Source organism: Podarcis filfolensis, assembly GCF_964270895.1.
Source record: "Podarcis filfolensis genome assembly, chromosome: 5".
NCBI lineage: Eukaryota > Metazoa > Chordata > Lepidosauria > Squamata > Lacertidae > Podarcis > Podarcis filfolensis.
In genome coordinates this window covers 24,297,161-24,323,969 of record NC_139608.1, presented here as the reverse complement: position 1 = coordinate 24,323,969, position 26,809 = coordinate 24,297,161, and the positions used below count along the sequence as shown (strand labels likewise).

The 26,809-nt window shown below is 43.7% G+C and overlaps 1 protein-coding gene across 4 annotated transcripts in view; it reads right to left on the bottom strand.

The window, feature by feature from the left end:
* LOC310762367 (glutathione hydrolase-like YwrD proenzyme) overlaps positions 1-25,342 on the bottom strand; it is a 29,087-nt gene extending 3,745 nt beyond the window's left edge. The window contains exons 1-9 of one of the 4 annotated variants that reach the window (XM_083613325.1): positions 25,235-25,342; positions 22,239-22,336; positions 21,692-21,845; positions 17,249-17,402; positions 16,545-16,751; positions 9,462-9,644; positions 4,975-5,062; positions 3,480-3,651; positions 578-740 (exon numbers count right to left, since the gene is read on the bottom strand). In XM_083613325.1, coding sequence (XP_083469451.1) covers positions 578-740; positions 3,480-3,651; positions 4,975-5,062; positions 9,462-9,644; positions 16,545-16,751; positions 17,249-17,402; positions 21,692-21,845; positions 22,239-22,335 — 1,218 coding nt within the window. In that variant the 5' untranslated portion in view covers position 22,336; positions 25,235-25,342. Of the gene's footprint in view, positions 1-577; positions 741-3,479; positions 3,652-4,974; positions 5,063-9,461; positions 9,645-16,544; positions 16,752-17,248; positions 17,403-21,691; positions 21,846-22,238; positions 22,337-23,983; positions 24,454-25,234 lie in introns of those variants that run through there. The other 3 variants (XM_083613326.1, XM_083613327.1, XM_083613328.1) reach the window with 3 other exon arrangements.
* Positions 25,343-26,809: the final 1,467 nt, after the last annotated feature.

Genomic DNA, 26,809 nt, shown 5'->3' with positions numbered 1-26,809 from the left:
TGTTTGATATTTGCACTCCTCCCTATTTTTCAATGCAGCTCTCCAATCAAACAATATTTAAAATGCATATACAGTGGTACCTCGGGTTATGAACAGTCCTTCTTATGAATGCTTTGGGTTACGAACTCCACAAACCCATAAGTAGGTGTCCCGGGTTGCGAACTTTGCCCCGGGTTGCGAACGCAATCTGCTTCCGGGGCCGAAGGAGGCCAGTGTAGGCAATGTGCGCCTCGGGTTAAGAACGCTTCGGGTTAAGAACAGACTTCCGGAACAAATTAAGTTCGTAACCCAAGGTACCACTGCATCAGGGGCAAATTTGTATTAGTAAAAATTACATACAAAATGCATGGTATTAGGGGAAATTGCTTGTAAACATGTGTACATTAGACAAAACAGCATATAAAAATGTGTTTATTGTGAGTAATTCACGTTAAAATGCTCATGAATTTTCATGAGGATCGTTAAAAAAATATTTGCAGTTTGCTGCAAAGTGTGAACTGAATTTAAGAGGGGGAGAAGCAAAAGTGACATATCTTTCCATTCCCGCATGCACACACGCTTGAAAGTATTTTCTCACTTGTAATGTAAATCCACAGCCATCTGGTACCAGCCCTGTGCCAAATCCCATATAGTTGCTGTTAATGAAAGAGCAGGCATTGCCTTGGGTATCCACCACTGTGAAGTAAACAGTGTCACTTCCAACCGGGAAAGGATTTCCTTGATTATATTTGGCAGTTGCCCTGAAGGAAACAACAACAACTCAATAACTTCACACAGAAAAAAAGTCATAAACCCAAATATCTGATTTCATAGGGGTTCTTTCTGAGAAGAACCTCCCCAGAGCCCAAAGAGGATGTCAGTGAGGGTGGTGGAAGCCCCAAAAAGACGGGAGGCGCAGCGGGGCTTTGTTTCAGTTGCTCAGCCTCCCCACCTAACAGCTGACACATGGGGTAGCGCAGCCACAGCCGCCACTTCCTTATGCTGCCTCCAGCTGGCCCCAATCCATTTTGGTTTGGATTGAAGACACAGCAGCAGGGGACATGTTTAGAGGGTGTTCCCCATTTCACATAATTTTACTTATGTGTACGGGGGCCCAAAACATTAACCCCTGCACAAGTGGGGAGTTCGCCTATAAGCCGGTTTAAACAAGGTGTGCTTATTTATAAAGAAGAAGAAGAGTTTGGATTTGATATCCCGCTTTATCACTATCCTAAGGAGTCTCAAAGCGACTAACAATCTCCTTTCCCTTCCTCCCCCACAACAAACACTCTGTGAGGTGAGTGGGGCTGAGAGACTTCAGAGAAGTGTGACTGGCCCAAGGTCACCCAGCAGCTGCATGTGGAGGAGCGGGGAATCGAACCCGGTTCACCAGATTACGAGACCACACTGGTGTACATTACATTACATCCCATTGTGCTCATGTTGCGTTTGTGGGCTTCACTTTCAAGCATCTGGTTGGCCTTTGTGAGAACAGAGGATGTTTCTTCTTACTTTCTTAATGAGCCCAGATGCAGTAACGCCTGTGACTGTGCGAGTTTTATGTTAGTAGAATAGAGATTGTAGCTTCACTCACCAGCAACCTTGCATCAAGTTCCTAGTGAAATTCCCTGCTCCCTTCCCCTGGTAATGTTCAGCTGAAATAGCAGATAGCATGTCACAGAAAGATAAGGCAGAAGCGACACAGGAAAGGAACAGTGCCTGTAAGTCTTTTTATGGTCAGGTAATACCAGATCAAATAAGGGGTTACCGCATTATTTTATGAGGTGAAACCCAAACACAACGCTGCCAACAAATTTAAACAAACACTTTTATCTAAAGTACACAATAGGAGGCTAACACACATGGGTACTTTAAAAATGCCACATGCATATAATCAGGTATGCCCTACTCTAGGCACTTAGTCCCTTGGGTTTTCAAGGCCTGTTGTTTTCTAAGTATATGACTGAAGACATGGCGGGACTTAGCTATACAGCTGCAAATAAAACGTTTTAAGTGTGTTTTAAGTGCAATATACAATGTGACACTAGACGGCAATGGTGAGCCTTATGGAGAATTTAATATATTTTTTAAATCACTTTTTTATAATAATAAAAAAAGCATTTTCTGAACTTTTTTTATATGTGTGTAGAATCCACCTTGGTGTTGTGGGCATGAAGGCTCGCCAATTTACAACAGTGAGAAGTTTGTTTATCTAACATTAATCTCAGGGTCGTGGGTTTGAGCCCTGCATTGGGATACCATCCTAGCAACATTTTTTGCATGGATTTCTGAATAGGCATTCCTCCCTGCAACAGCATACTCAAGTGGTGAGTGCCAATATTTATGTAGCCAGGGTTACTGAGAAGCAAGAAATAGGTTTTCATATGCTTCATGGAAGAAGTAAAGAAAACGAAAAGAAATGACCTAGAAGAGGCATAAAACCCCAAATAGCCCAATGAAGATAGTGCATGTGCAATAACTCTGTGAAATAACCACAGAATGTTGAGTGTTGGTTGGAAAGGGAAAATGGTGGTATTTAGAGTGGAACGCACCAGTTGGGAGGTAATAAATAGCAGCCTTGAACCCCAATCAGAAGCAATTCTCCTCTCACATGTACATACACACTTCCATTTGCTTCCGTACAAATAAACAAATGCCCACAAGCATTCTGCAGTTTTCGTCAGGCTCTCCTATAATAATTTATCTTTCGCCTGAATGCCTCACCCAAACTAGGTAATGCATCGCCATGACTTCATAGGCTGGGGTCCAAAGAACTGTGCAACTATTTCTGGATGCTTACAAAAGTTTGTTGCCCATTCCACAAAAGCCACTTTCAAACTGAACGGGTTTTCAAAAGCAAGCTTCTGATATTGTGTTGCAGCCTGCTGTTCAAAGAAAAATGTCAAAAATCCCACTGGGCATGCCCAAATGCCTGAAATAACTCTTTGGATCCTGGCCACTGCAAATAAAAGAGGGCTATAATCTGATGTGTAAACATCAAGAAGACAGCAGCTACTTTGAAAGAAAGCCAAGGCCAAAGAAAACAACTGTTCCATATTTCAGGATCAGAACACTATAGAAGTACACAGGTTAGAGCTTTAGATACTGACCGTGGAGCAGTGGCGTAGCGTGGGGGGTGCAGGGGGGGCCGGCCGCACCGGGCGCAACATCTGGGGTTAGGGCAAATCCACGGGTTAGGGGGCGCAAATCCACGGGTTAGGGGGCGCAAATCCACGGGCTAGGGGGCGCAAACTACTTGCCTTGCCCCGGGTGCTGACAACCCACGCTACGCCACTGCCGTGGAGACCAGCGTTCAAATCCCTGCTCAGTCATGAAGCTCACTGGATAACACTGGGCCAGTCACCAACCCTCAGCTGAAGTTACCTCACTGAGTAATTGTGAGAATAGAGACATTTAAGTCACCTTGAGAGCCTTGGAGGGGAGGTGGAAGATTAATGCAATAAGAAATAAATACAAGCAGTCAAGAGATGACCCCTTACCTCTGTAAATCTATCAGCTTCGAACGGTCTCTGGCATAAGGTTTGGAAAGGAGCTTTGTTGTGGGTACAGCTACCTTTTCTGGATCTGCACAGAACCATAAAGTATCGGCAAAGCTAACTTTGACAGCTTCGATGAGGATGTGCAAATAGTGAGCAGTATTATGGCCCATTTCTAGAAAAGTAAACCAGCACAAGCATCAGGTCAAAAGAATCACTCACCCATGAAAACTACAATTGACTACACAAGTAATAATTGCACTGAATTCATTCACAGACTATGTTCTAGATATAAGGGCCTAAGATACATTGCAGTATGTGGAGTGCGCCAAAGGGAGAAATATAACTTTTTTTCCCCTGCCTCTATTCTCTTCCTCCTTCACCATCCACATTTGGCTATGTACACATTATTGGTTTAAAATGCACTGAGGCCATTTTGTCACCTGTGTTTCTAATCACCTTTGCACATTGTTGTGCATATCAGTTTGGCTGGATGTGCCTCCAAGTCGTCCACTGTCTGTTCATGTGGGTTTTGAAATCTAATAAGTAAAGGTAAAGGGGGCCCCGACCATTAGGTCCACTCATGGCCAACTCTGGGGTTGTGGCGCTCATCTCGCTTTATAGGCCGTGGGAGCCGGTGTACAGCTTCTGGGTCATGTGGCCAGCATGGCTAAGCCGCTTCTGGCGAACCAGAGCAGTGCACAGAAACGCTGTTTACCTTCCTGCTGGAGCAGTACCTATTTATCTACTTGCACTTTGACATGCTTTCAAACTGCTAGGTTGGCAGGAGCAGGGACCGAGTAATGGGAACTCATCCCGTCGTGGGGATTCGAACCGCCAACCTTCTGATCAGCAAGTCCTAGGCTCTGTAGTTTAACCCACAGCGCCACCCGCGTCCCTTTGAAATCTAATAGAACACATCAAAATGCAGTATTCCTCAAGAAACTGCAGGATAGATGTGGATTGTGGCAAATGTCATGTGCAGAGTGAATGTGAGTGTGTACACAACTACTGCCTTGCCCTCGCTCCCTCCCCCTGCGCCCCCACTCCTTTTCCTCCCCAAGCCAGTCTCCTTTCTGCACCCTGAACATGTTTCATCTCATGTGCTCCTGAGCAATGCCACCTCCAAGGCCCCGGGATTCTTCCAGCAGCCAGCGCTTCAAGCTAGAGGGCATTCGCTGGAAACAATTGTTTGAGGGCTATTGTGTGACAAGTTTGCAGAGTTTGGATTGCTCAGCTAAAAGTGTCTTGAGACAAAATGGTGATGCAGAGTGAACAGAAAACATTCACACTTCCTACCCTGTTATTTATTTTGGTACATAAAAAAAGGTAAAGTCACCTGCAATTTAAAAAACAACAACAATTAACAATTAGTGCAGTGACTAACAGTAGCTTTAGTTTCGAATGGAGGCTTTTCTTCTCCTAAAGCTGAAACAATTGGAATGTTTCTTCCCCTGCGCAAGAAGTAATGGGACTTTTTTTTAGATGCTGGTCATACCTTTCAAGCTGAAATTTTCTAAAATGTTCAGAGCTAATAGCGCTGTTATTCCTTGCCCATTCGGAGGGATCTCCCATACATTCAGACCCTGGAGAAGAAATAGTGGTTACTTCTCACACACTGAACACCAGAAAAGGAACAATAAAGAAAAGGAAAACTTTCCATGCAAGACACTGATGATTTTCAGTATAAAAGTCTTTCCTGCATTGCTGAATCAAGACCAAAACTGTGTACGCACAAAACATTTAAAGCACCGTACATTTAAAGTTTGTTAAGGGTGCTGGGAGTTGTAGCTCTGTGAGAGGTCAGTGACTGTTCTCAGAATTCTTTTTTGGGGTATGATTTAAAAGGTAAAGGGACCCCTGACCATTAGGTCCAGTCATGACCGACTCTGGGGTTGTGGCGCACATCTTGCTTTATTGGCCGAGGGAGCCGGCGTACAGCTTCCGGATCATGTGGCCAGCATGACTAAGCTGCTTCTGGCGAACCAGAGCAGCGCACTGAAACGCTGTTTACCTTCCTGCCGCACTACTTGCACTTTGATGTGCTTTCGAACTGCTAGGTTGGCAGAAGCAGGGACCGAGCAACAGGAGCTCACCCCATCGCAGGGATTCGAACTGCCGACCTTCTGATCGGCAAGTCCTAGGCTCTGTGGTTTAGCCCACAGCACCACCTGCGTCCCTTGGGGTATGATTTAAATGCGTGTAAATGCAGTAACATACAGCAGAGGTGACTTCTGTAATTTGGCAAGCAACTTCACTTAAGTATGCAGTGGTTCAAAGCTCGGTTCCCAAATGCCTCTGTTATCATATGTTTCGGCTCCCGAACGCCGAAAACCCAGAAGTAAATGATCCAGTTTTCAACCTATTTCAGAACCCGAACGTCTGACACGGCTTCCGCTTGAGTGCAAGAAGCTCTTGCAACCAATGAGAAGCCGTGCCTCAGTTGTCGAACATTTCGGAAGCTGAACAGCCTTCCAGAACGGATTATGTTTGACATCCAAGGTTTGACTGTATACTATTTTAAATAAGTTTGATTTGCTCCCATACCTTCACCACACAAATCCTTTCTTATAACAACTGCCCTCGTCTACATCCAACTCTTAAAGTTAAAAAAAAATTCCAGACCATTTCATACGCATAGTATATTTGCTGGTGGGAAACAATAAGGGGAAAGTCATAGTTCAGTGATCAAGCATCTGTTTTGCATAAAGAAGAGACCCAGGTTCAAATCCTGCCCCAGAACTGAAATCTACTGCTGCCAGTCAGGGTTGACAAAAGCAGATCAATGGCCTGACTCAGCATATGGCAGCTTCCTACATTCCTAATATATCTTTCAAAAACCTTTCAGAAATACTTAACTAGAGTGAAAGCAATGACACAAGATTTTCGAAGGACTATGGGTCTGAGTGAAGATACATAAATAACGCATGTATATTTAACTTTTGCTTCTTTGTTTAAACACATTACTCATTGTTCTCTCTGTGTGTGTGTGTAAACATCCAACATGACTAATAGGTTTATTAGTAAGTATGGGCTTAGAAAGGTACTATTATTAGCGGTACTGGAATGGCACGAGTGCAAAACGTGACACACCTTCACTAATAATATGGTATCTGAGCTTCTCCTTTTCTTATGTGGGAACTCTGCCATCACAAGTTCCTCAGGCACAGACACTCTCAGAACTGCCCTGAGATTATTTGACACTCATTGAGTGTCACACAGGTATCCATACCTGATGACATTTTACTTGCAGTGTAAAGAGCTTTGACCAGGTTATATAAATGCGGGATTGCAATGTCTCTCCTTTCCCCGCTACCCAGTCAGAAAGGGGTTCCAGAGGTTTTGCCACTCAGTGATGTATGTCTATGTGCAAACATCTCTTGTTTGATTCATGCTCTCTTTCCATACCGCCGCTCACCTGTGCTGTGTGTTAAGAGATGGACTTCTTAACAACCAGGTAGAGGCTTGAAGAGGGTTAAACACCAGCTTCTGAATACTACAGGAGTTTTAGACTGCAATCATCTACTACAAACCTATTGGGGAGTAAAGACCCATTGAACTCAACATTTCACTTAAGTGGGTTGCCTTGGACTATACCAATTTTCTGAGCCCTGGGCCATGTGGCAGAGCTCTATTTATTTCAATTTCGACAGCAAGCATCAACCAGTTTTCCACATTTCTGCAGCAATTTGGTGTTTTTTTAAAAAAAAATTCATTGGCATTTTGGTGCACTTTTCTCATAAATTTCTCTCTGTCTGAAGTTTTAACTAATATACATTTAGTATATCTGTCTGCAGTTTTAACTAATATACAACTAATTTCACATTTTTGGAAGCAATTTTCCAAATACCGTATAATGCTTTTTTGTATATTATTTTCCCCAATATTTACATTTTATGTGCATTTCACTTTAATATATGATTTTTTTGTAAACACTGCTTGGTTGGAGAACTGCATCGCAAAATCTGAATAAGTGAAAATTTCAAAGGATAGCTTGGCGTCTTCTTTTGGAAAGTGTGGGTTTGACTTTAAATGTGAACAGAACTGAAATTCTCCCTCCCTCCTAGTGCAGAGCACCTACAGAACTAACTAATTATTGGGGAAGTACATGTTTCTATTGGTAGCTGCTACCGAAATTTGGCTCTCTCCCAAATCAAGCAGCTAGCAAGGGAAGGGGGCTTTGGGGGGGGGGCGATAATTGCCAGAGGAAAAGTTAAGCATTGGTTTCCTTTCTCTATTCCAATTCAGCTTGTCTTCTCCTTCGCACCCTCTCTCCAGTGCAAATGGCTCCCTTTCAAAGGAGTTTTGCAATAGTGAAAGGGCTTCAGTATAATGTGAACTTGTTTCCTTTGCATTTTAGGATGTACAAATGTAAAATAATCCAAATCTTTATTTTTGTAATTGGGGTGCCTTGGACCATGATCGCTCCCAGACAGTATTTTGTGGCAAGGATTCACACAAGTACTGGAAATTTAGGTTTGTGCAACTGAAGTGGATCTGTTGCCCTTGCACAGCAGCAAATCCCCTTTTAAAAAAACGAACTCTTTGCAGTTAGGAAAGTGATGGGGAAACGCGCTAAAAAGCAGGAGATGAACAGATGATTAACGGGGAGTGTGTATAACTACTGCACAAGCAAATCAAGATGTATTCAAGATGAACATTCTTATCATATAACTCCCTGAAAACAAATCAGAACAAATGCTTAATAAGGACAGGACATAGTTTAACCTCCACATAAGCAAATCGAGAGGGAAGTGAAGTAAACAGGTTGTCTGTATGAACCAAATTTCAGAGGCCTAGCTCTCTGGGAAGTACCATGAATTTTAATAGACCTGTGATTCTGTCAACAAGCCCTAGGTGCCTTCATATTACCTACTGACTAGAAAAAAGAGGGGCAAAATTCACATGGTATGCCACCAGATTATACAGCACTTAAATTGAATTTGTTGAGGGTACACATAAAGAAAGTAACCACCTCATCAGATATTTCAATCATGAGCCCAGTATGTTAGAGGCACAAATTAGTGTTTAAGTCCACCTCTCACAAACACTTCATTTGACCTCTTCTCTCTCGCTCTCTGCACACATTCCCTCAAAAAACTGGACACCCCTCAATGTATTTCCCCTTATTTTCAAAGGAAACAACCACAGCCAAGTTCAGTTTTGAGAGCCTGTATTCATGGCATGGGTGGGTCTGGGAGGAAGGTAAGAGTCCGCCAGGCAATTTTATTACCATATGAAAATTACAGGATGAAAAACAGAGGCTACAAAACAAAGGGGAGGGGGGAAATCCCAAGAATGACCTGGCAAGGAAATCCCATTTTCTTTCCAGCCTTGGCTGTGCCACTGGAAAGTACCGCTTTGAAGTATAAAGAGAAACACATTGAGTGAAAAGGCATTCCCGTTCACAGAAAATTCTGTGGGAGGGACAGAGAATGCAAAAGCTGGACCACCATTGTAGTGGATACTCCCAATTCTTCCATTACTGGAAGAATTCAGCTGTGCGGCTGGACATGTGTCCAATTTTTAATATAAGCATTAGATATCAAAGGCTCAAGGCTTGTTAAAAGGTACTTTCAGAGGCACCGGGGAATGGAACAGAGGCTTCTCAGCCATTGTTCCCTAGTTATGGGATGCTTTGTTATGAAGGCTAATGGAGCCTGATTCTTTTTTTAAATAAGGAGACTTAGGCTCAAGTAAGGTGTGTGTGTGTTTTAAGATGGCCATTTCCAGTGTGAGGTTGGACAGCAAGACAGGAATACTTCTATGGTTCAGATTGAAACTCGGAGAAGAATTCAGGGTTCCTAATTATCACACTGAGGAGAGCATTACAAACCTCGGAGGCTCTGAGCTCTCTGTATCTAGGTACCGTGTATCCAAGTTTCACCAATATCTCTGTTAGGGACTCACGAGACTGTGCTCTAGTTGCCCGTGATTAATTCCACAAACTCCATTCATTTTGGAACACTGCAATCGCCGCCTTACCTTGTAATTTGTGACAATAGGTTTGACTTCTTCAGTGGCGTGGCTTTTCAGGTCCTCCAAATCCATCACTCCACCATTGCTCTGAATAACATCCACAACAGCTTTGGCCACGCGGCCTTCGTAGAAGCCTCGTTTGCCAAGTTCTGCCAACTCCTGGAAGAAGAAAATAATCTGGATTGGAAACTGCAAAAAAAGAAAAGTGTGTTTTTGGTGGGGGCAGAAATACTATGCAATGTGACCTTGGATTCTGACAGTGACGCTTGCTTGCCTGGCTGGAGGGCAGAGCGGGGACGGGGTGTCTATGAGTGTATATATAAACCAGGAAACATGAACAAAGATAAAATTTACATTAGTTGCACTGTGCCATTTGCTGCTTATTAGCTGGGTAATTTGGCTCTCAGGTGTCTGGTTTGCTGAAGGAATACACTACAGACCTGAACATCATCTTAGGTCACAGTTCAGTAGTGAAGGTTAATCAAAATAGTCGAGGCTAAGAAAAAATTCTGATGAAAGAAGAATGGCAGACAAAATTAATGGACTGTGCAGAATTAGATAAAACGACAGAAAGGATTTGAAACCTGCGGGACCAAAGATTTACAGAAGATTGGAAGAAATATACGAACTATTTGAAGAGCAACTGTAATCAACAAATTACGCTAGTAGGACTACAAGAAGTTTTGTAAGGAGAAATGTACGAAGCATTGCAAAGTAGAGAAAGAATAGAGATATTAGTTATAAATTAAACGTAACTGTGGAAGTAAGAAATGTATATTTAGTGAATAGATTGGAAAATTTTCAGATGTGATTGATGGAAGTCAAAAAAATGAAAGTATGTTTAATTACTGTTGAAAATGGTATGTTGAAAAACTAATAAAAATTATATACAAAAAACACACAAAATAGTCAAGGCTTAAATCCACAAATAATTTGAGCCATTAAGTAACTGAATGGAAAGCTTTGGTAGTTAAGAACATAAGAAGAGCCTGCTGGATCAGGCCAATGGCCCATCTAGTCCAGAATCCTGTTCTCACAGTGGTCAACCAGATGCCCGAGAGAAACCAGGACAACAGAACACGAGCGCAAGAGCCCTCTCCCCTCCCAGGACTTCCAGCCCCTGTCATTCAGAAGCATCGCTGCATCCAGTTGTAGAGGTAGAGCTCAGCCATCATGACTAGTAGTCAGTCTTTTTAAAAAAGCAATGTAGAAATAAGCAGAGGAATAAATATTCCTCAAAATATTGCTTATGCAGTCCTTTGTAGTCTTTTGGCAAAAGAGAGCAAGAAGTTAACGGTGGTGGTATTGGTATCATAATTATTTCAAGAGTGTTTTCTGAAAAATCAATGGCTTTCATTAAAAGAGGGCAATGACTAACCAAGAATCTATGTAGATGGAAGCGGGAATTAGTAATCCTGATAGTGGAAAGGAGGGAGAAATCATTTTTCTCGATCCTTGTGCACTGTGTGTGTGTGTGTGCACGCACATGTACGGCTGTTTCAGTTAGGCGCTGAAATAACTATGGATACCAAAATGATGAGGTGTTCAAAAAGGGTGCCATGACTGTCTCGGCAAAGCCTTGGTCACTTGTAACACACATCAGCTGCACATTACACTCACAGACTGCAAGTATATTCCTGCATTGTAGGGGATTGGACCAGAGGGCCCTCAGGGTTAAGCAATTTGCACACCATGGAGCTACAATTCTCAGAGTTGTTTACCAATCAACCCCTCTTCCCAGGGAACCCTGGGAACCGAGAATAGAAGCTCTGTGAGGGGAACAGGGGTCTCCAAACAACTCTCAGCACCCTTAACAGCTTCCAGAAATCTTTGGGAGAAGCCATAACTACAAAAGTAGTATCTCAGGGTGGAATTCAACGTCACGTTATTATGGAAGTTCCATCTGCACAAGTGTTGCAGACTGCCAGACAGAACAATCATCCTCCCCACCCCGTTCTCCCTCCCACAAACTGTTCCTGGCCACCCACCCCCACAATTTGGAGGGGCACAGGGCACATGGCAGAGGAGAAGGGCGGAGTCTTTGAGGTGATGGGCTGCATTAAATGAATGCTGCCCATTGTGCTCTGAACGTTTGGTGGCCCAAGCCATAGCTGGCAAGACCAACCATTCCAGAACCGTCCTTTCATGTGGCGGTAAAATGTAGTAACTTTATTAAATATTACAGCATTTTTATATTTGTTTGAAGGGTGTATGTAGAAAGCAAGGGTGAGCTGTCGCTTTAAAATTATAGCATGCACAATAAATGAGTAGCTTCAGAAGTAAAGAGAGCACAATTAGGCACTTATGTACACAAAAGGAAACTGCCTGTCACTCCTGACGCGATTTCAAAGAAGAGCAACTTCAACACCAGTCATTCAAAGGGGATATTAAGTTGTTGGTACCAGGCACCAACAAGACAAAAGGGCATGTGTCATTCCCCGTGTTTAAGCAAATAGCGTACCATCCTCTACGTACCAGGTTACCACCTGGCACCAATTTGTTAAATATTAACAGATGAAATCGGCAGGTCAAGAAAGGCTCATTCCTCAAGTGAGATAAATCATGTAGGAGAGGGATCTCTCTCATCTAACGCACTGACTCTTGAAAGCCATATATCCTTTGTTGTTTATGTGTCATTTGTGCACTTATTATCATGTTAGATGTTTGTCTTTCGCTGTACTCAAGAGCCATGGTTTCCAAAATTCCCAACAACAACAACATTGCTTATGTAGCAGAAAAATGCACTGTATTCCCTGCTGCACTTTTGAAACATCACCTCCTGCGACAGAAAGTAGATGCCTAAGACATTGTTGTTTACGCACACAACACCCCCTAGTGAAACAGAAATACCTGAAGTTATTGGCTGGAAACAAAGAGTTCTCTGCAGACTGCTTTGTATAATTATCTATTTCAGCATGCATAGACAATATGTTCGACACACATCACAATGCACAGTTTGTGTACTCCCAGCTTCATTTGGGAGGAAATTATCTCATGTGAAGTGTATCCAACAGAGGCTAATTTCATCATTTCTATACAGTTCTCTGTAAGAGATCCAAAATCGGCCTCGGAGATATTCAAAAACAGGGATGGAGGCCTGGACTCCCTTAGGTGACAGCTGACTTTTTCAGATGAAAACAGGGTTGTATACCAGGTTGCTCACTGTTCACAGCTTTCATCCTTTTGTGAGTGAATAGCAATTCTGAATTCAAGCAGTATCAAGCACCGCACACATCGATCTAAGCAAATGTGACCAAGGCTATGGCCGGCAAACAAGAAGCTCACAAATCATTTGCCATGGCAACAGCAATGCTGAACTTCTATTTCACATTTAGTTTCCAAAGGAGATTGTAACATGGAATTTTGTTCAAAGAGAAAATATCCCCCCCCCAAAAAAAAAATCTCACTGGACATGCTCTTTGGATCTATGTCAATTCTCTTCACACGTTCACTGTTTTAGGGTCATACATCTGTGGGATTTGAGTTTTTATTGAGCATAACATTTCATCAATCGGCTGGATGATTCTGCTCACTACAAGGCTCTGCAATTAACTGGAATATTTGTACCAAGAACATATAATTCAAGGCCCATATGTGGTTTAAATCTGCTGAACGTAGAATTTAAATGCTAAGATCTTTTCATTTCCCCTTTGCATTCAGCTACCTGGCCCAGATCCCTCCCAGTTCTCCATGCCATCACAGCAGCTAAGTCAATAACAGCTACTGGGGCCATTTGCTATCACCAGTGAAAGCCCAAGGCAACATCAAAGCAGCTCAGCCAGTGGCATCAAGAGATACAGAAAGACAGAGGGGACTGTCTTTCGAAGAAGTGAACAGTTTTGAGAAGACCAAATATACCTGCAACCCATGGTCTGTGCATATGTTAATCATATATTAAATTATATTTGCATGTTTTAAAACTGTGGATAAATGTTATCCACAACTCTTGAGCGTAGGGAAATGAATACATTGTGGGTGGAGGAAACAACCCAAATTGGTTATGAAGTATAGGTTAAATGCATTACATTAATCCAAGTTGAGCAATGGAAGGGAATTAAGCATGGCAAGTGATTAGTTTGAATCCATCTTCTCAGCCTATAGTGTTCTGTTTACTGATTTCTATGAGATTGGACTCTGAGCAGCTTCTCAGCCTTACATTAGCTCCTCGGTAAGGTTAAGAGGCAGTATTTGTTAGCCTGCAGCATACTGACATTTCAGAAAAAATGAGAAAGGGAGATGTTGCTGAAGAATATTCAGATACAGCCTCCAAATCTCTTATGCTTAGTGGAAACCAAGTTAACCTGGAAGCAAATTCAATTGCTGCGGAAATAAAATTAAATTTGATGTACATTACTGTCATTCCCCACTAACTTCCTTGCATAGCGTGAAACATTTCTCTTATGATAAATACCAGCCTTCATCATTCCCATGGACAACACGTCTCACTTCCTCTCTAAAAGCACAGATGGAGAAGGGGGCAAGGGAAGGAGTATGGGGTCTAATTCCACAATGAGTACTGCCCTGATCTGATCCTTTCTCTGTTCAACATGTCAGCAAAATACCACTTCCTAGATGGCATGCTCCCAACATCCCTTCAAGATCAGAGCAGGAAAAGGATATGAGTCAATTACCTGCACCAGGGCAGAAACGAAGGGTCAAAGAAGACACAACATGAAATGCACCATTAGAAAGATTGTATAGAATCATAGAAACGTACAGTTGGAAGGGACCACGGGGGTCATCTAGTCCAACCACCTGCAATGCAGGAATCCTTTTCTCCTCAAACCCACAACCCTGAGATGAAGAGCCTCATGCTCTACCAACTGAGCTATCACATTAGGATTTAAAAAGAAAAATAGTAATAGGTGCCAGAAGAGACTGATTCTTACTGGGGATGCAAGGTATGAGGAAGGGAGAATTAAACATCAATTTAATTAAGACCACAGAATGCACAGAGGGGAGATTTAGTCCTTCCCTCACCCCCTTACTGCTCTTACCCCCTTCTAATGGGGAGGCCCCACCAGTGTCAGCTACAACTTTCTTTCTAAGGCTAATAGCAGCGTGGGTGGGGTGGTTTTTCCCTTAAAATCTTGGTTGGGGAAGAAAGGGTTGAATCTCACCTCGTGTGTTGCAGTCCCAATAAAACTGGCCCCTCTGCACCAATCCTATATATATATATATATATATATATATATACACACACACACACACACACACACACCGTATTTTTCACCCTATAGGACGCACCGTCCCATAAGGCGCACCTAGTTTTGGGGGGGAAATAAAGGGGAAAAAATTATTTTCCCCCCCCAGGCGCGGGGCTGGGGCGGGGGAGGCCCGAGCTTCCCCTGACCCCAGCCCCCAAACAGGCAGCTCTCTGCAAGCCGTGGGAGCCCAGCGCTGGCTCCCGCTGCTTGCAGAGAGGTCCGCGAAGCCTGGGCGCGCTGATCTCAGCGCACGTAGGCTTCAGCATGCTGGCAACTCTCCGCAAGCAGCGGGAGCGCTCCCGCTGCTTGCGGAGAGGTCCGCGAAGCCTGGAGAGCGAAAGGGGTCGGTGCGCACTGACCCCTCTCGCTCTGCAGGCTTCAGCGAAAGCCTGCATTTGCCCCATAGGACGCACACACATTTCCCCTTCATTTTTGGAGGGGAAAAAGTGCGTCCTATAGGGCGAAAAATACGGTATATATGTAGTGATTTCTAATTATAAACCACTTTGAGGGTTTTTTTGTTTTTGTTTTTACAATCAATCAGTAGATGCATTTGCTATAACACCTAATTTGACCCTTGATTCTCTCCTTTTTTGAACCAATCGTGCACTTAAAATACTGAGATTTGAGGCAGCGCACCTTGTAGGCTTAAGTTCCATGACACTAAACAGCTTTATTCCCTCTACACCACACTGAATTATATGGAATTCAAATTGCCATACAGTAAAACACACTATATGTGAAATAGAAGGAGTAAAGATACAATTAGAATTCATACAGCATCTAGCAAAGCACATTACAAGAGGCGGAAAATGATTAAGTAGTCTGCCAAGACTCTTGGCACTTTTCAAAAGATCTGGGGCGGAGAGGAGGCAGTTTGGAAATCACTGTTCTAGAAGAGCTTGGAAGAAAAGCTTCTTCGTGATCCCTGAAATCTTTCAAGTGATTGACCAAGAAATACTTCAGGCACCAAGAGTTCATCCACCAGCAGTTCCACACTTGCAAAGGGTTGCCAGTATAGTATCGTACTATCAGCCAGCCAGCATTGACATCAGAAGTTTCCACACTGCATGGCACCTGATACAGTGGTACCTCGGGTTAGGTACGTAATTCGTACCAGAGGTCCATTCTTAAGCTGAAGCTGTTCTCAACCTGAAGCACCACTTTAGCTAATGGGGCCTCCCACTGCTGCCGCACCACTGGAGCACAATTTCTGTTCTCATCCTGAAGCGAAGCTCTTAACCCGAGGTAATATTTCTGGGTTAGCGGAGTCTGTAACCTGAAGCGTATGTAACCTGGAGCATATGTAACCTGAAGTGTATGTAACCCGAGGTACAACTGTATCTCCTTAGAACACATTTGCAGGAAGTACAGCAATACACATCCCATCTCATGCATGGATACAAGCAGAGTCACCTGAAAGCGATTCCTGAGATTGCAACAGCTGTAAAAATGGGCTGCCGCCATTGCATTGGTTGCTGCCAGGATTTCTGCGATTATGGCACTCAGGCTACATGTACACGGCAGTTTATTCCAATTTCCTGACATTTCCCTACCTGTTAATTTCTGCATTATATTTGAGTTTCTGCACGACGTTAAAAATGACTTCTGGAAATATAGTGGAACACAGGTCTGGTTTGGAACTCGTTTCCATGTTATTTGTGAACAGATCTTTTTCTGGAAGCAAATAACATGAAAACGAACACCGAATTTGTGCTACATTCCGCTGTATTTCTATAAGCAGCTTTTACACCGTGCGAAAGCACAAATATAATGCAGAAATGAACGGTTGGGGAAATGTTGGGGAAACTAAATAACCTGCTGTTTGAATGCAGCCATAGTTCTGAGCTGAGGACACTGGGCTCAAGACAGTTCAGCTCACCTTAAAAGTGTTTGCCAAAAAAGGATTGCAGAAGACTTGTCCATGATCAGGTGCTTGGCCATCAATCAGCAGGTCCTTCCCGTGTGGGTTGCCAGGCGCCTGAAGAGCATGAGCATTTTTCTTCCAGCAGTAGGAAGCAATCTCTGAGACTGGAAAGCCCTTCTCAGCCAGGTCTATAGCTGGCTGCAGAATTTGCCGCATGGAAAGCTGGACCGGGAAAGATCGCGCAATTACTTTTCCATATAGATGCAACATTTGAAATGTACGTGTGTCTGATTAAAAACATTCCCAAGGCCCTCCTCTTTACAAAAATTAACCCTATAAACAAAGCTGTTCAGTAGACTATCGATAAATAGTAAAGTGGGAGAAAATATTAAGCAACCAAAACACTCCTGGGTCTCTATGACTGTGAATATAAGCTTGAAAATAAGCTGAAAATCTGGCAAAATCTCAGAAGTCAGGTGGGGTAACATTCCTAGGGATGGGGGAGGAGATTCCGTGGCCTCTATTTCTCCTTGCATTTCCGTATATCTGGAAGGAGTGGAAGAAATTGTGCATGATAAACTAAATTAGCAAATTCAGATTATTATATATTTTTTTAAAAGTGCAAAATATAGTTGCTTTAAAAGAACAAAAAATCTGCCAAAAATAAACAGTTTTGGTTATGCTATATTCCTGAATCTGCATGTTCATTTGGGGTTCACCTTTTTGCTTCCATGCAGAGCAACAGCATCGCACCAGCCAGCTGCCGCACCAGGTACGGTGACATTGTGTGCATGTAGTGGAGGGGGACGATTTGCCTCGCAGAAGCCGTGATCTTTTAGCAGCTCAAGGGTCAGGGCCTGTGGAGACCGACCGCTGCAAAGCAAACAGAGATCCACATGGAAACCGAATTACAAGCATACTGAAAAGATAAAAGGGATAAAAGAGCATCCATTTGACCTTATTAAAAAAAAAAGTTTGATGATGGTGCTACAGTTCCTCCTGGCAACAACCTGAAATAATGTTGAACATTTTCCATGGCATTTTCACAGAAATGATTCATCAAAGGCTGAAATTCTGCCATCTTTATTTCCAGAAACTCTTATTAGATACACCAACCAATCGCTCTTCTTAAAATGGTCTGTTTCAAACCACTATTCTCAAGATATTACATTAATTCAGCAACACAGAAACAGATGTTCTTAACCCATACGATGCTCTTAACCCTACGAACTAGAATTGTTAGGTCCAAACCCTCAAAGAGCTTCTGTACCAGTAATATACGGGTCAGGAACTGCCAGCCTGTGGGCCAGACATTGCCCCTGGGACCTCCCAGTGTCCCCTCTAGACTTGGAAAAAAGAAGTCTTTGGCTGGAGCCAATAGATATTTTCAAGCCTAACAGTAGAGCATGGAGGCATTTTCAGAGTGTGTGTCACAGCTGGAAGGGGGGAAAGGTAATCATTTTCCTATTACTCATGCTGCCAACAATGCCCCACCAAGTCCCCAAATGCCCTGTTGGCCTGAAAACAAATCTATTGGCTCCGATGGGCAGCTGCCTCCCCATGCCTCATTGTTGTGAGTTATGGGTGGTTAAGTCTCCCTTCCGCAGCTACAGTCTCCAGGAAGATCACCCCTTCCCCATGAAATAAGACTTGGGGATGAAACGAAACGACTTTCCCCCAAAACCTAATTGCTGGGGGAGAAACGGTATTTACTTATGTATGCATGTGAGTTGAAGTGCATTGTGTATTCCCACCACTTGCATGAGGCTCCCAGAAGGTTGGTCAAGATAGAATGCAGCCCTCGAGCCGACCTGCTTTAAAAGCTACTCAAAAGGGAACACTCTGCCATCTTCTGTCACCGCAGTCCTTTGATCTGGCAACTGTGGCTATTGGCTGACTATTCCTGTGTAGGCACATAGCCCAGTTTCGATGGCTGATAGAAGGCGGTTTGCTGATAAGTGGGAAATCTCTCCCATGTGTTTGAATGAGAAGCTTGAAGAAGGCAATACAAATACATACACACACACACACACTCCAGCTAGCAGAGAGGAAGAGAATGTATGAGCTTTTAATAGAAAATGTGTCTGCCCCTGATGCACAGATCCCCACATGGCTTCTCTGCCCTTCACTGCCCCACCTTATGGCTCCTGTATACATTTAAAAAGCCACAATACAGCTTGTTGCACTACCCAAACCCAGATCGTGGTTTGTTTCAAACAAATCATGAGTGATAAGCCAGAAATAAACCAAGATACGAACCTTCAGTTGAAGGTTCAGTTGAAACAAACAAGCCATGATCTGGGTTTGGACAACATGACAAGCCATACTATGGCTTGTTTGAGGTGCGTGAGTGCTGTGGGAGGAGGGAGAATTTGCATAGGGCCTGTGCAGCAGGAGGGAGGCACACTCATATTTGAAACATGGCTTAATACAGAAACTGTCACAGCACACAAACCAAGGGTGGGAGTCAACTAAGTTATTGCATTTGCAAAATGAGGTCCGCTCACGCAACAAGACTTCTCCCTGCACAGACTAAATCTGCTCTGCGAGTTTGAGGGAACCACCAGAACAGGTTTAGCGGTCATGTGGGGGAGAAGAGGGTGGAAAAGTCTTGTTGCACAAGTTGACCTTGTTCCCCACATGCATGCGCCACTTAGTGCAATGTTGCTCTAAGGAGTTTCCTGTTTCTTTGTGAAAGGTTCCTGGGAGGAAAAAAATAATCAGAGGAATTTCAGCATGTCCTGCTCTCTGCCCTTGGACTACAGCAACAGGAACTGAAGAGCACCTGGACCTGATGCTATCCTTTTATAGCATCTTCCTATTAATATTCAACTTAGACCTAAAGGGCAGCTATTCCTCTGCAGCGGCGAAAAGTTGAATAGCATATGAATGTAGGAAAATCAGAACAAAATGAAAAGGAAATGAGGTGCAAAGCTGGATTCTGACCTCCTGATTAAAATGAAAGTCTTCCCCATATGAAACCAGAACTGCAGACACTCTGTCCACCAGGATGTTTGCACAAAATCATTATCAAGTTCAGCTTAAAAACAAAGAGACATTATGCACACAAGCCTGAAGGCACACACTAAAACTGGACAAACACCATTTGTATACATTGCAAACAGGCTCTTGATAAGTGTGGCAAGCCTGAACAAAACCACTAAACTGAGCCCCGTTATATATGTGGAATTCCATTGAGAAATTCTGTCCAAGTACGGTAATCTATATCTGCTTATTTTCCAGCAGTCAAGCTAGTGGCAACAAGCTGGTTTGCTGTGCTTTAATGACTCTCCATTTGCCAGAGTTTCCAGCCACTCCCCATCCCAAGCTTCCCATCGTTGCCAGTGTGATCCAGCAGATAGAAGGTTGAGCTTCAGTCCGGAAAACCTGGATTCAGACCTGTGCTTTGAATTCATTGTGTGTCATGAAGCAAGTCACATAATCTTGGCTGGCCAACTATCCTACTTCAATGGGACTTAACCCCAGGAAAGAGTACATAGGACTGCAGCCCTAGTCTAGCATTCTGTTTCCTGTAGTAGTATCACCTACAATAAAATGTATGATGTCAGAAAATGAAGTGGCATCTCTTCACTCAACAACCTGGCTGCCATTCACAGAGGAGTTTTCTTAGGACAGTGATGGTGTACCTTTTAGAGACCGAGTGCCCAAACTGCAACCCAAAACGCACTTCTTTATCACAAAGTGCCAACACAGCAATTTTACCTGTATATCTCATTTTTTTCTGTGTGTTTCACGCTTCTTCTTTATGACTGATGTTTTAATAAATAATTCTTCAAAAAGGTTATTGCATTACATTCTTCATTAAATTATCTTTCCATTGAGATATAATTTTATGGTATAACTCAGTGCTTTTTTTCTAAAAAAAATGTTTAGGGATACTCTCGTTTTGACTCAAGAAAATCACCACCAGGGGAAAAATAAATACAGTGAATTTCTTCTCCCATTAAATTCACAAAATGTTTAGGGGTATGCATCCCCCTGCGTCCCCACAGGAAAAAAGGACTGGTATTACTCCAAAACAAAGTGGTGTTATGAGCCATCAAACCTGGGAAATACATTTTTTCTAGAAGGTTCCACAATTCTGGCCACTAGTGTACACTGGAGGGCTATACTAAGAGCCACCCTCTCCCAATTTTTAATATGAGAAAATAATGGTTGTTTGTGTGCGCACGTACAAATAAATATAAATAAATAAATAAATAAACAGCCAGATGGGCAGGGTATAAATAATAATAATTATTATTATTGTATTTTGCCTTTTCTTCGGCTGCCGTTTGATTGCAGTCTCCACGGAGTGAATTTCTCTGTTGGCTTCTGCGGGAAAGCCCAGCAAACATATAAACCCAGCAGCCCCTTCTTAGGCTGCAGTCTTTATATGCTTACTGACCCTGGGAGTTAAGCCCTTCTGAACTCAAGGCGGCTTGCTCCCGAGTAGGAAAAACAGACTGGCGGGAAGCCCGGGCACATCAAAAGTCAATAACTGCTCAGCCCCTCACTCACTTTCCAGGCCCTGGTGCCACAGGCTTTGAATGGTGCGAGCCCATTCTCCTCCCCCCCCCCCGGCACAGAAGCTATGGCCCTGGTGCCACAGGCTTTGGACAGTACGCATGAACCCTCCTCTCCTCCTTCTCCCCTACCCCCCAGCACAGAAGTGACGGCCCTGCATGCCCAGAGAGAGGGCTCTGAGTGCCCTCTCTGGCACACATGCCATAGATTCGCCACTACTGTCTTAGGACTCAGCTACATTAGGTTTTTTTTTTAAGCGTTTCAAATACTGTATGTCATAACACTGTTGACACCAGATGGCGCTGTGGAGTCCCATCTTTTGACAATTATGAGGTTATAACACGTTTTCCTGAAATGTTTTTTTGATGCGTCTAGATCCAGCCTTAATCCTCTCATTTCTTGGTCCCTACTCTCAAACCAGCAGCAAAAAGGTGGTTTTGGAGGGTGGGTGGGGGAGTAGAAATTACAAAGAGAGAAATCCCAAATGCACAGCTTACCCCAGCATGTAAATGAATACAACTATATTTTCTAATATGTAACAGAATACAACAACTCTCTGCCCTAGTACATAGCAGAATACAACAACTGCTCATGTGCGCGCGCTCTCTCGCGCGCGCTCTCTCACTGGTACTTACCTTCCATTGAGACCATGTACCTGTTTTGTGCTTGCGTCATAATAGAGGCAGAAGCAGTCTCCACCTATGCCAGTACTGCATGGTTCAGTAACATTTAAAGCAGCTGCTACTGCTACAGCAGCATCTGCAGCATTGCCACCATTCTTTAAGATATCTGCAACAGAGATACGCTCGTTAAAAAGAACAACAACCAACAACAACAACTCTAAACTAATAGTGACATGCAAACCAAATCAGGGAGTGCCACTTTAGGAAGTGTTAGAACCACAGGATCCTAAGAATTAAAGAAAGATATGGGAATGCTGATTTTCAGCTGTAATTGAAATGATTGTATGCCAGAAGAGAGGAAGCGCGAGTGAGTTACACTTCCTAAATTGTGGAAACCTCAGCCAGGAGATCTTCAGTATAGCGCTGCACCCCAGATTAGTCACAAGGGTCTAAAGAGGCACCAACTTAAGTGTCTGGAGCCAACCCACTGAATGTCAGATACGACCCACAAAGGGAAAACCAACATTTCACCCATTAAAATAACAGCGGAACTAATTACCGAGGCCTATATTTGTTGCGAGAGGCTGGCTTGACGCAACGCAAGCACTACTGCAAACCACCGGGGACCTCCGAGAACAGAAATTAAGATGTGGCATCCTTTTCGGAAGAATATACGACACACACAAAAAGAAATGGGTATTAAAAGGAAAACCTGAACAAATGTACAAAAATAAATGCGAACCCCAAAATCAAATCCATGAAAATGGACCCATATAAAACTTCACAGAGTTCTGCAAAACTCAAATTGTTGTGTCCAATATAGCTTACATTTATATATACTGAAGTTACATCATCTTACCATATTTTATGTAAATCCCTTGTTTTCATTTGGCAAGTGAAATGGAACTCCCCAAGCAATATCAATTCCCTTGAATTCAACAACAATACAACTGTTAATTAAATGAGTGTAATTTCCACCACCCCCAGGTTCAAAATTCAAGTTGAGGAACAAACTTGATCCACAATTTCACACACACGATTTTCACCAACCGAAGTTAGGCTGTGTCAGATTCAAAGCCATCCTGATGGCTTCTTATTCAAACCTGAGAATTCTGAATACGGGAATGCTGTGTTCCGTCTACCAAAATTGGGCTTTAGCAGTAACACAGTGCAAACACAGTTGCTTATATGTGCTGATCCAAAGGCTCGGATTGTGGTTCTGTTGCTTGATATAGTGCAGCACATCTGTCCATGCAGAGGGAAAGCTCAGTGGGTACAGGATGAGACTCTTAATCTCAGGGTCAGGGTTTTGAGCCCCATGTTGGGTAAAATATTTCTGTATTCCAGGGGGTTGACTTAGATGACCCTCATGGTCCCTTCTAACTCTACACTTCTACAATTCTGATTCTATGCAAATAATAATAATAATAACAATTCCTATTGCAACAGTTTGTTAGAGCAGGCCCCACTTGTTCTGTAATAATGTGTGTATCCAAAGTGCCTTTCTTTCAGGTAATCACAGGGATCCAGCAGAAAGGTGCAGGTACTTGTTGAGAAGCAATTGCAACCCCCACCACTCCAAAAATCCTTCATTTCAGGACAAAGAAGGTATCAGTGGTGCCATATGGACGGGGGCAGAGGTCCACAGTCTCACTCAGCAGAATAAGGAGGGGCTGCCAAACACAGTACGGAGGGTTGAACACATTCTGAAGTGACGTAATGCACATTATTACCTAAAGAGAAGAGAAGAGATAATAATAATAATAATAATAATAATAATAATAATAATAATAATAATTTATTATTTATACCCCACCCATCTGGCTGGGTTTCCCCAGCCACTATGGGCAGCTTCCAGCAGAACACTAAAAACAGAATAAAACTTGAAACATTAAAAACTTCCCTAAACAGGGCTGCTTTCAGGTGTCTTCTAAAAGTCAGGTAGTTGTTTATTTCCTTGACATCTGATGGGAGGGCGTTCCACAGGGCGGGTGCCACTACTGAGAAGGCCCTCTGCCTGGTTCCCTGTAGCTTCACTTCTCGCAGTGAGGGAACCGCCAGAAGGCCCTCGGAGCTGGACCTCAGCGTCAGGGCTGAATGATGGGGGTGGAGTCGCTCCTTCAGGTATACTGGGCCAAGGCCGTTTAGGACTTTCAAGGTCAGCACCAACACTTTAAATTGTGCTCGGAAATGTATTGGGAGCCAATGTAGGTCTTTCAGGACCGGTGTTATGTGGTCTTGGCGGCCACTTCCAGTCACTAGCGTAGCTACCACATTCGGGATTAGTTGTAGTTTCCAGGTCACCTTCAAAGGTAGCGCCACACAGAGCACATGGCAGTAGTCCAAGAAGGATGTAACCAGAGCATGCACCACTCTGGCGAGTCAGTCTGTGGGCAGGTAGTGTCTCAGCCTGCGTACCAGGTGGTCCAGAGTCTACACAGCACTCTTAGAAACTAGTCACTAGTGATTACGCTCACAGGTGTGGGGAACCTTTGGTCCTCTAGATGTTGCTCAATAGCAACTCTAATCATCCCTAACCCTTGACTCATGGGAGTTGTAGCCTGGCAGCATCTGCGGCACCAAAGCTTCTCTCGCCCTGAAACAGTACCGCCTCCCTACTAGACAGTCCAGCCAATCAGTCCTGCCTGGGGACTTTTGCCAGAAGTGGAGTTTTGTGCATGAGAGATGCTGGACAAAGCATCTCAGTTGGCCTGTACAACATGAATACAGTGGTCCCTCGGGTTAAGTACTTAATTCGTTCCGGAGGTCCGTTCTTAACCTGAAACTGTTCTTAACCTGAAGCACCTGAAACTAATGGGGCCTCCCGCTGCTGTCGCTGTGCCGCCGGAGCACGATTTCTGTTCTCATCCTGAAGCAAAGTTCTTAACCTGAAGCACTATTTCTGGGTTAGCGGAGTCTGTAGCCTGAAGCGTATGTAACCCGAGGTACCACTGTACTCTTAATCTCAAGGTCATGGGTTGAAGCCCCACGTTGGGCAAATATATATATATATATATATATATTAAAAACACCCTATACATTGCAGGAAGTTGGGAGTTGATGATCCTCGTGGTCCTTTCCAACTCTGCAGTTCTGCAGAGCGTTTTCGTTTTTGAAACGTCCAACTTCTGCGGCTTAAATAGCAGCTGTCCATCGCCTTGCGGGCGACAGGCTATACACTCAATTGGATATGTGGGGGTTTTCTTTCCGAAGCTAAGTAAACGGAGGAGAAGCCTCAGGAACGGGGCGGCGAGGAAGCGGAGGCAAGCAGCGCTCGGGTTTCCAAGGCGTGGCTCAGCCGAGCCCTGCCAGCTGCTGCCACGGCTTAGCCGCTTCTCGCGCCCCGAGGGCAAAGGTTGCCCCTCCTTCTGTGCCGAGACGCCCAGGCAGCTCCAGCCACGCGCCCGTCTCCTTTAAGGGACCTACTTCTCCAGCAGGAGACAGAAAACAGAAGGGGGTGAAAACAAAAACAAAAGCGGAGCCAGCCGCCAGGGGTCTCTTTCATGCGCGCGCGCGCGCGCGCGCTCTCCTCGCCCTCCCAGACGCCCCTCCTACCTGGCGCGCGCTTGGAGAGGAGAAGCAGCAGAAGCAACGTTGTCCTGAGGGAGTCGAAGGAGCAGCGCTTTGGGCTCGCCTCACGTGACCGCGGAGCACGTGACTCCGAAGCCAAGGTCCCTTCGCACCTTTGGTACCATCCGAGGAGAGAAGTGTCGCTCTGAATCCCTTTGGTCCCTTCGCTAGATATTATTTGGGCGCAGGAATGGACGCTGCTTTGCAACATTTAGGGCTATTTGAGGGGTGGGGGCAGGGCCGGAATTAGATGAAGAGAGTCCCTAGGTAGGCTACTCCACTTGTGAGGCCCCTCCCAATCCCCCACCCTCAGGACTAGAAGAAAATGAAACAAAGCCAAGGATGATGATGGGTATTTTAAAATTATGCGATTCTCAGTTTCTCCTCTAAAGGACGTAAGATGTTATTGTTAAATACCATGGTGATTTTAAAAAATGCATAAAATTAACACTGAAAACTTTTGCAATAACTGAACTTCGTAAACCTTTTGTGGAATAAGCATTAATTTTTAGGGGAATGAAGTTGTAATGTTATTCTTTAAAAAAACAACAACCACACATTGAGATTACAAATTATATTACCTGGGAAGTGTAAATAACATGACCATGATTACCTGACAGTGTGGCACTTTTAGAATCATCTTTATGTTGTCATTAAAAAGTCAGTTTTTAAATACATATTAAGAAGTAAACGACAACCATCAAATATAGTAAGGCTAAAATGTTTTTTTCCTAGCCTTCCTCATAGCAAAATCATCCACAGCTTCATCAAAATTTGTTTGTCTACGTTTGTCACTTTCAGTGTACAGAATGCTCTGTGCAGACAACCTCTCTTCAGACACTGTGGCCCTTAATTCATTTTTAATTATTTTGAGTCTTGAAAAACTCCTCTCTCCTGAGCGGTTAGTGACCATAAGGCTAAGAAATAGCTGCAAGATTGCTTCCACATTAGGAAAGGCCATCTGAATTTTTTCCTTGTATTTAGTTTGATAAAGGTCTGTATGAGACAGAGCGTGTTCTGCTGTAGGCCTATGGCTTTGTGTCACGTACAGGTGAAAGTGCAAAAGTTCATCAATAAGATTTTATCCTGAACCTATCTCTTGAAGAAAGAGCATCTAAGGCATCAGGTGCACTTCTGTCATTTCTTTGCCGTTCCCTCACTCTTTGTCTCCTTGTTTTGTAGTTGACATTTGGCAAAGTGACTTTTGCTTGTTTCTCAAGCTCATCAAAATTATCTCTAATTTTCCTTAAAAAATCCAGAAGTGAACTGTACAAACTTGCACAAGAACTCAATAACAGGTCTGGTTTTTGAAGGGCTTTGCTGACCTTGTGAAAATGACCTAGCACACGGGTCCAAAGATGCAGCATAAACACAGATTCCAGTTCTTCCATTTTCTGCAAAAGATTTTTAGCTTGGAGCCTGGTCTCCCCCTTCCCATTAATGTCAGAGTCAGGATGAGGTCCAGTTACCAACCTGCAGCCTGGCCTCCTGCCTTCTACAGGTAGTTCTGGATCCCTCCGAGGATCCCTTCCCACTGCTGCCTTCCATGATCCCCAAGGC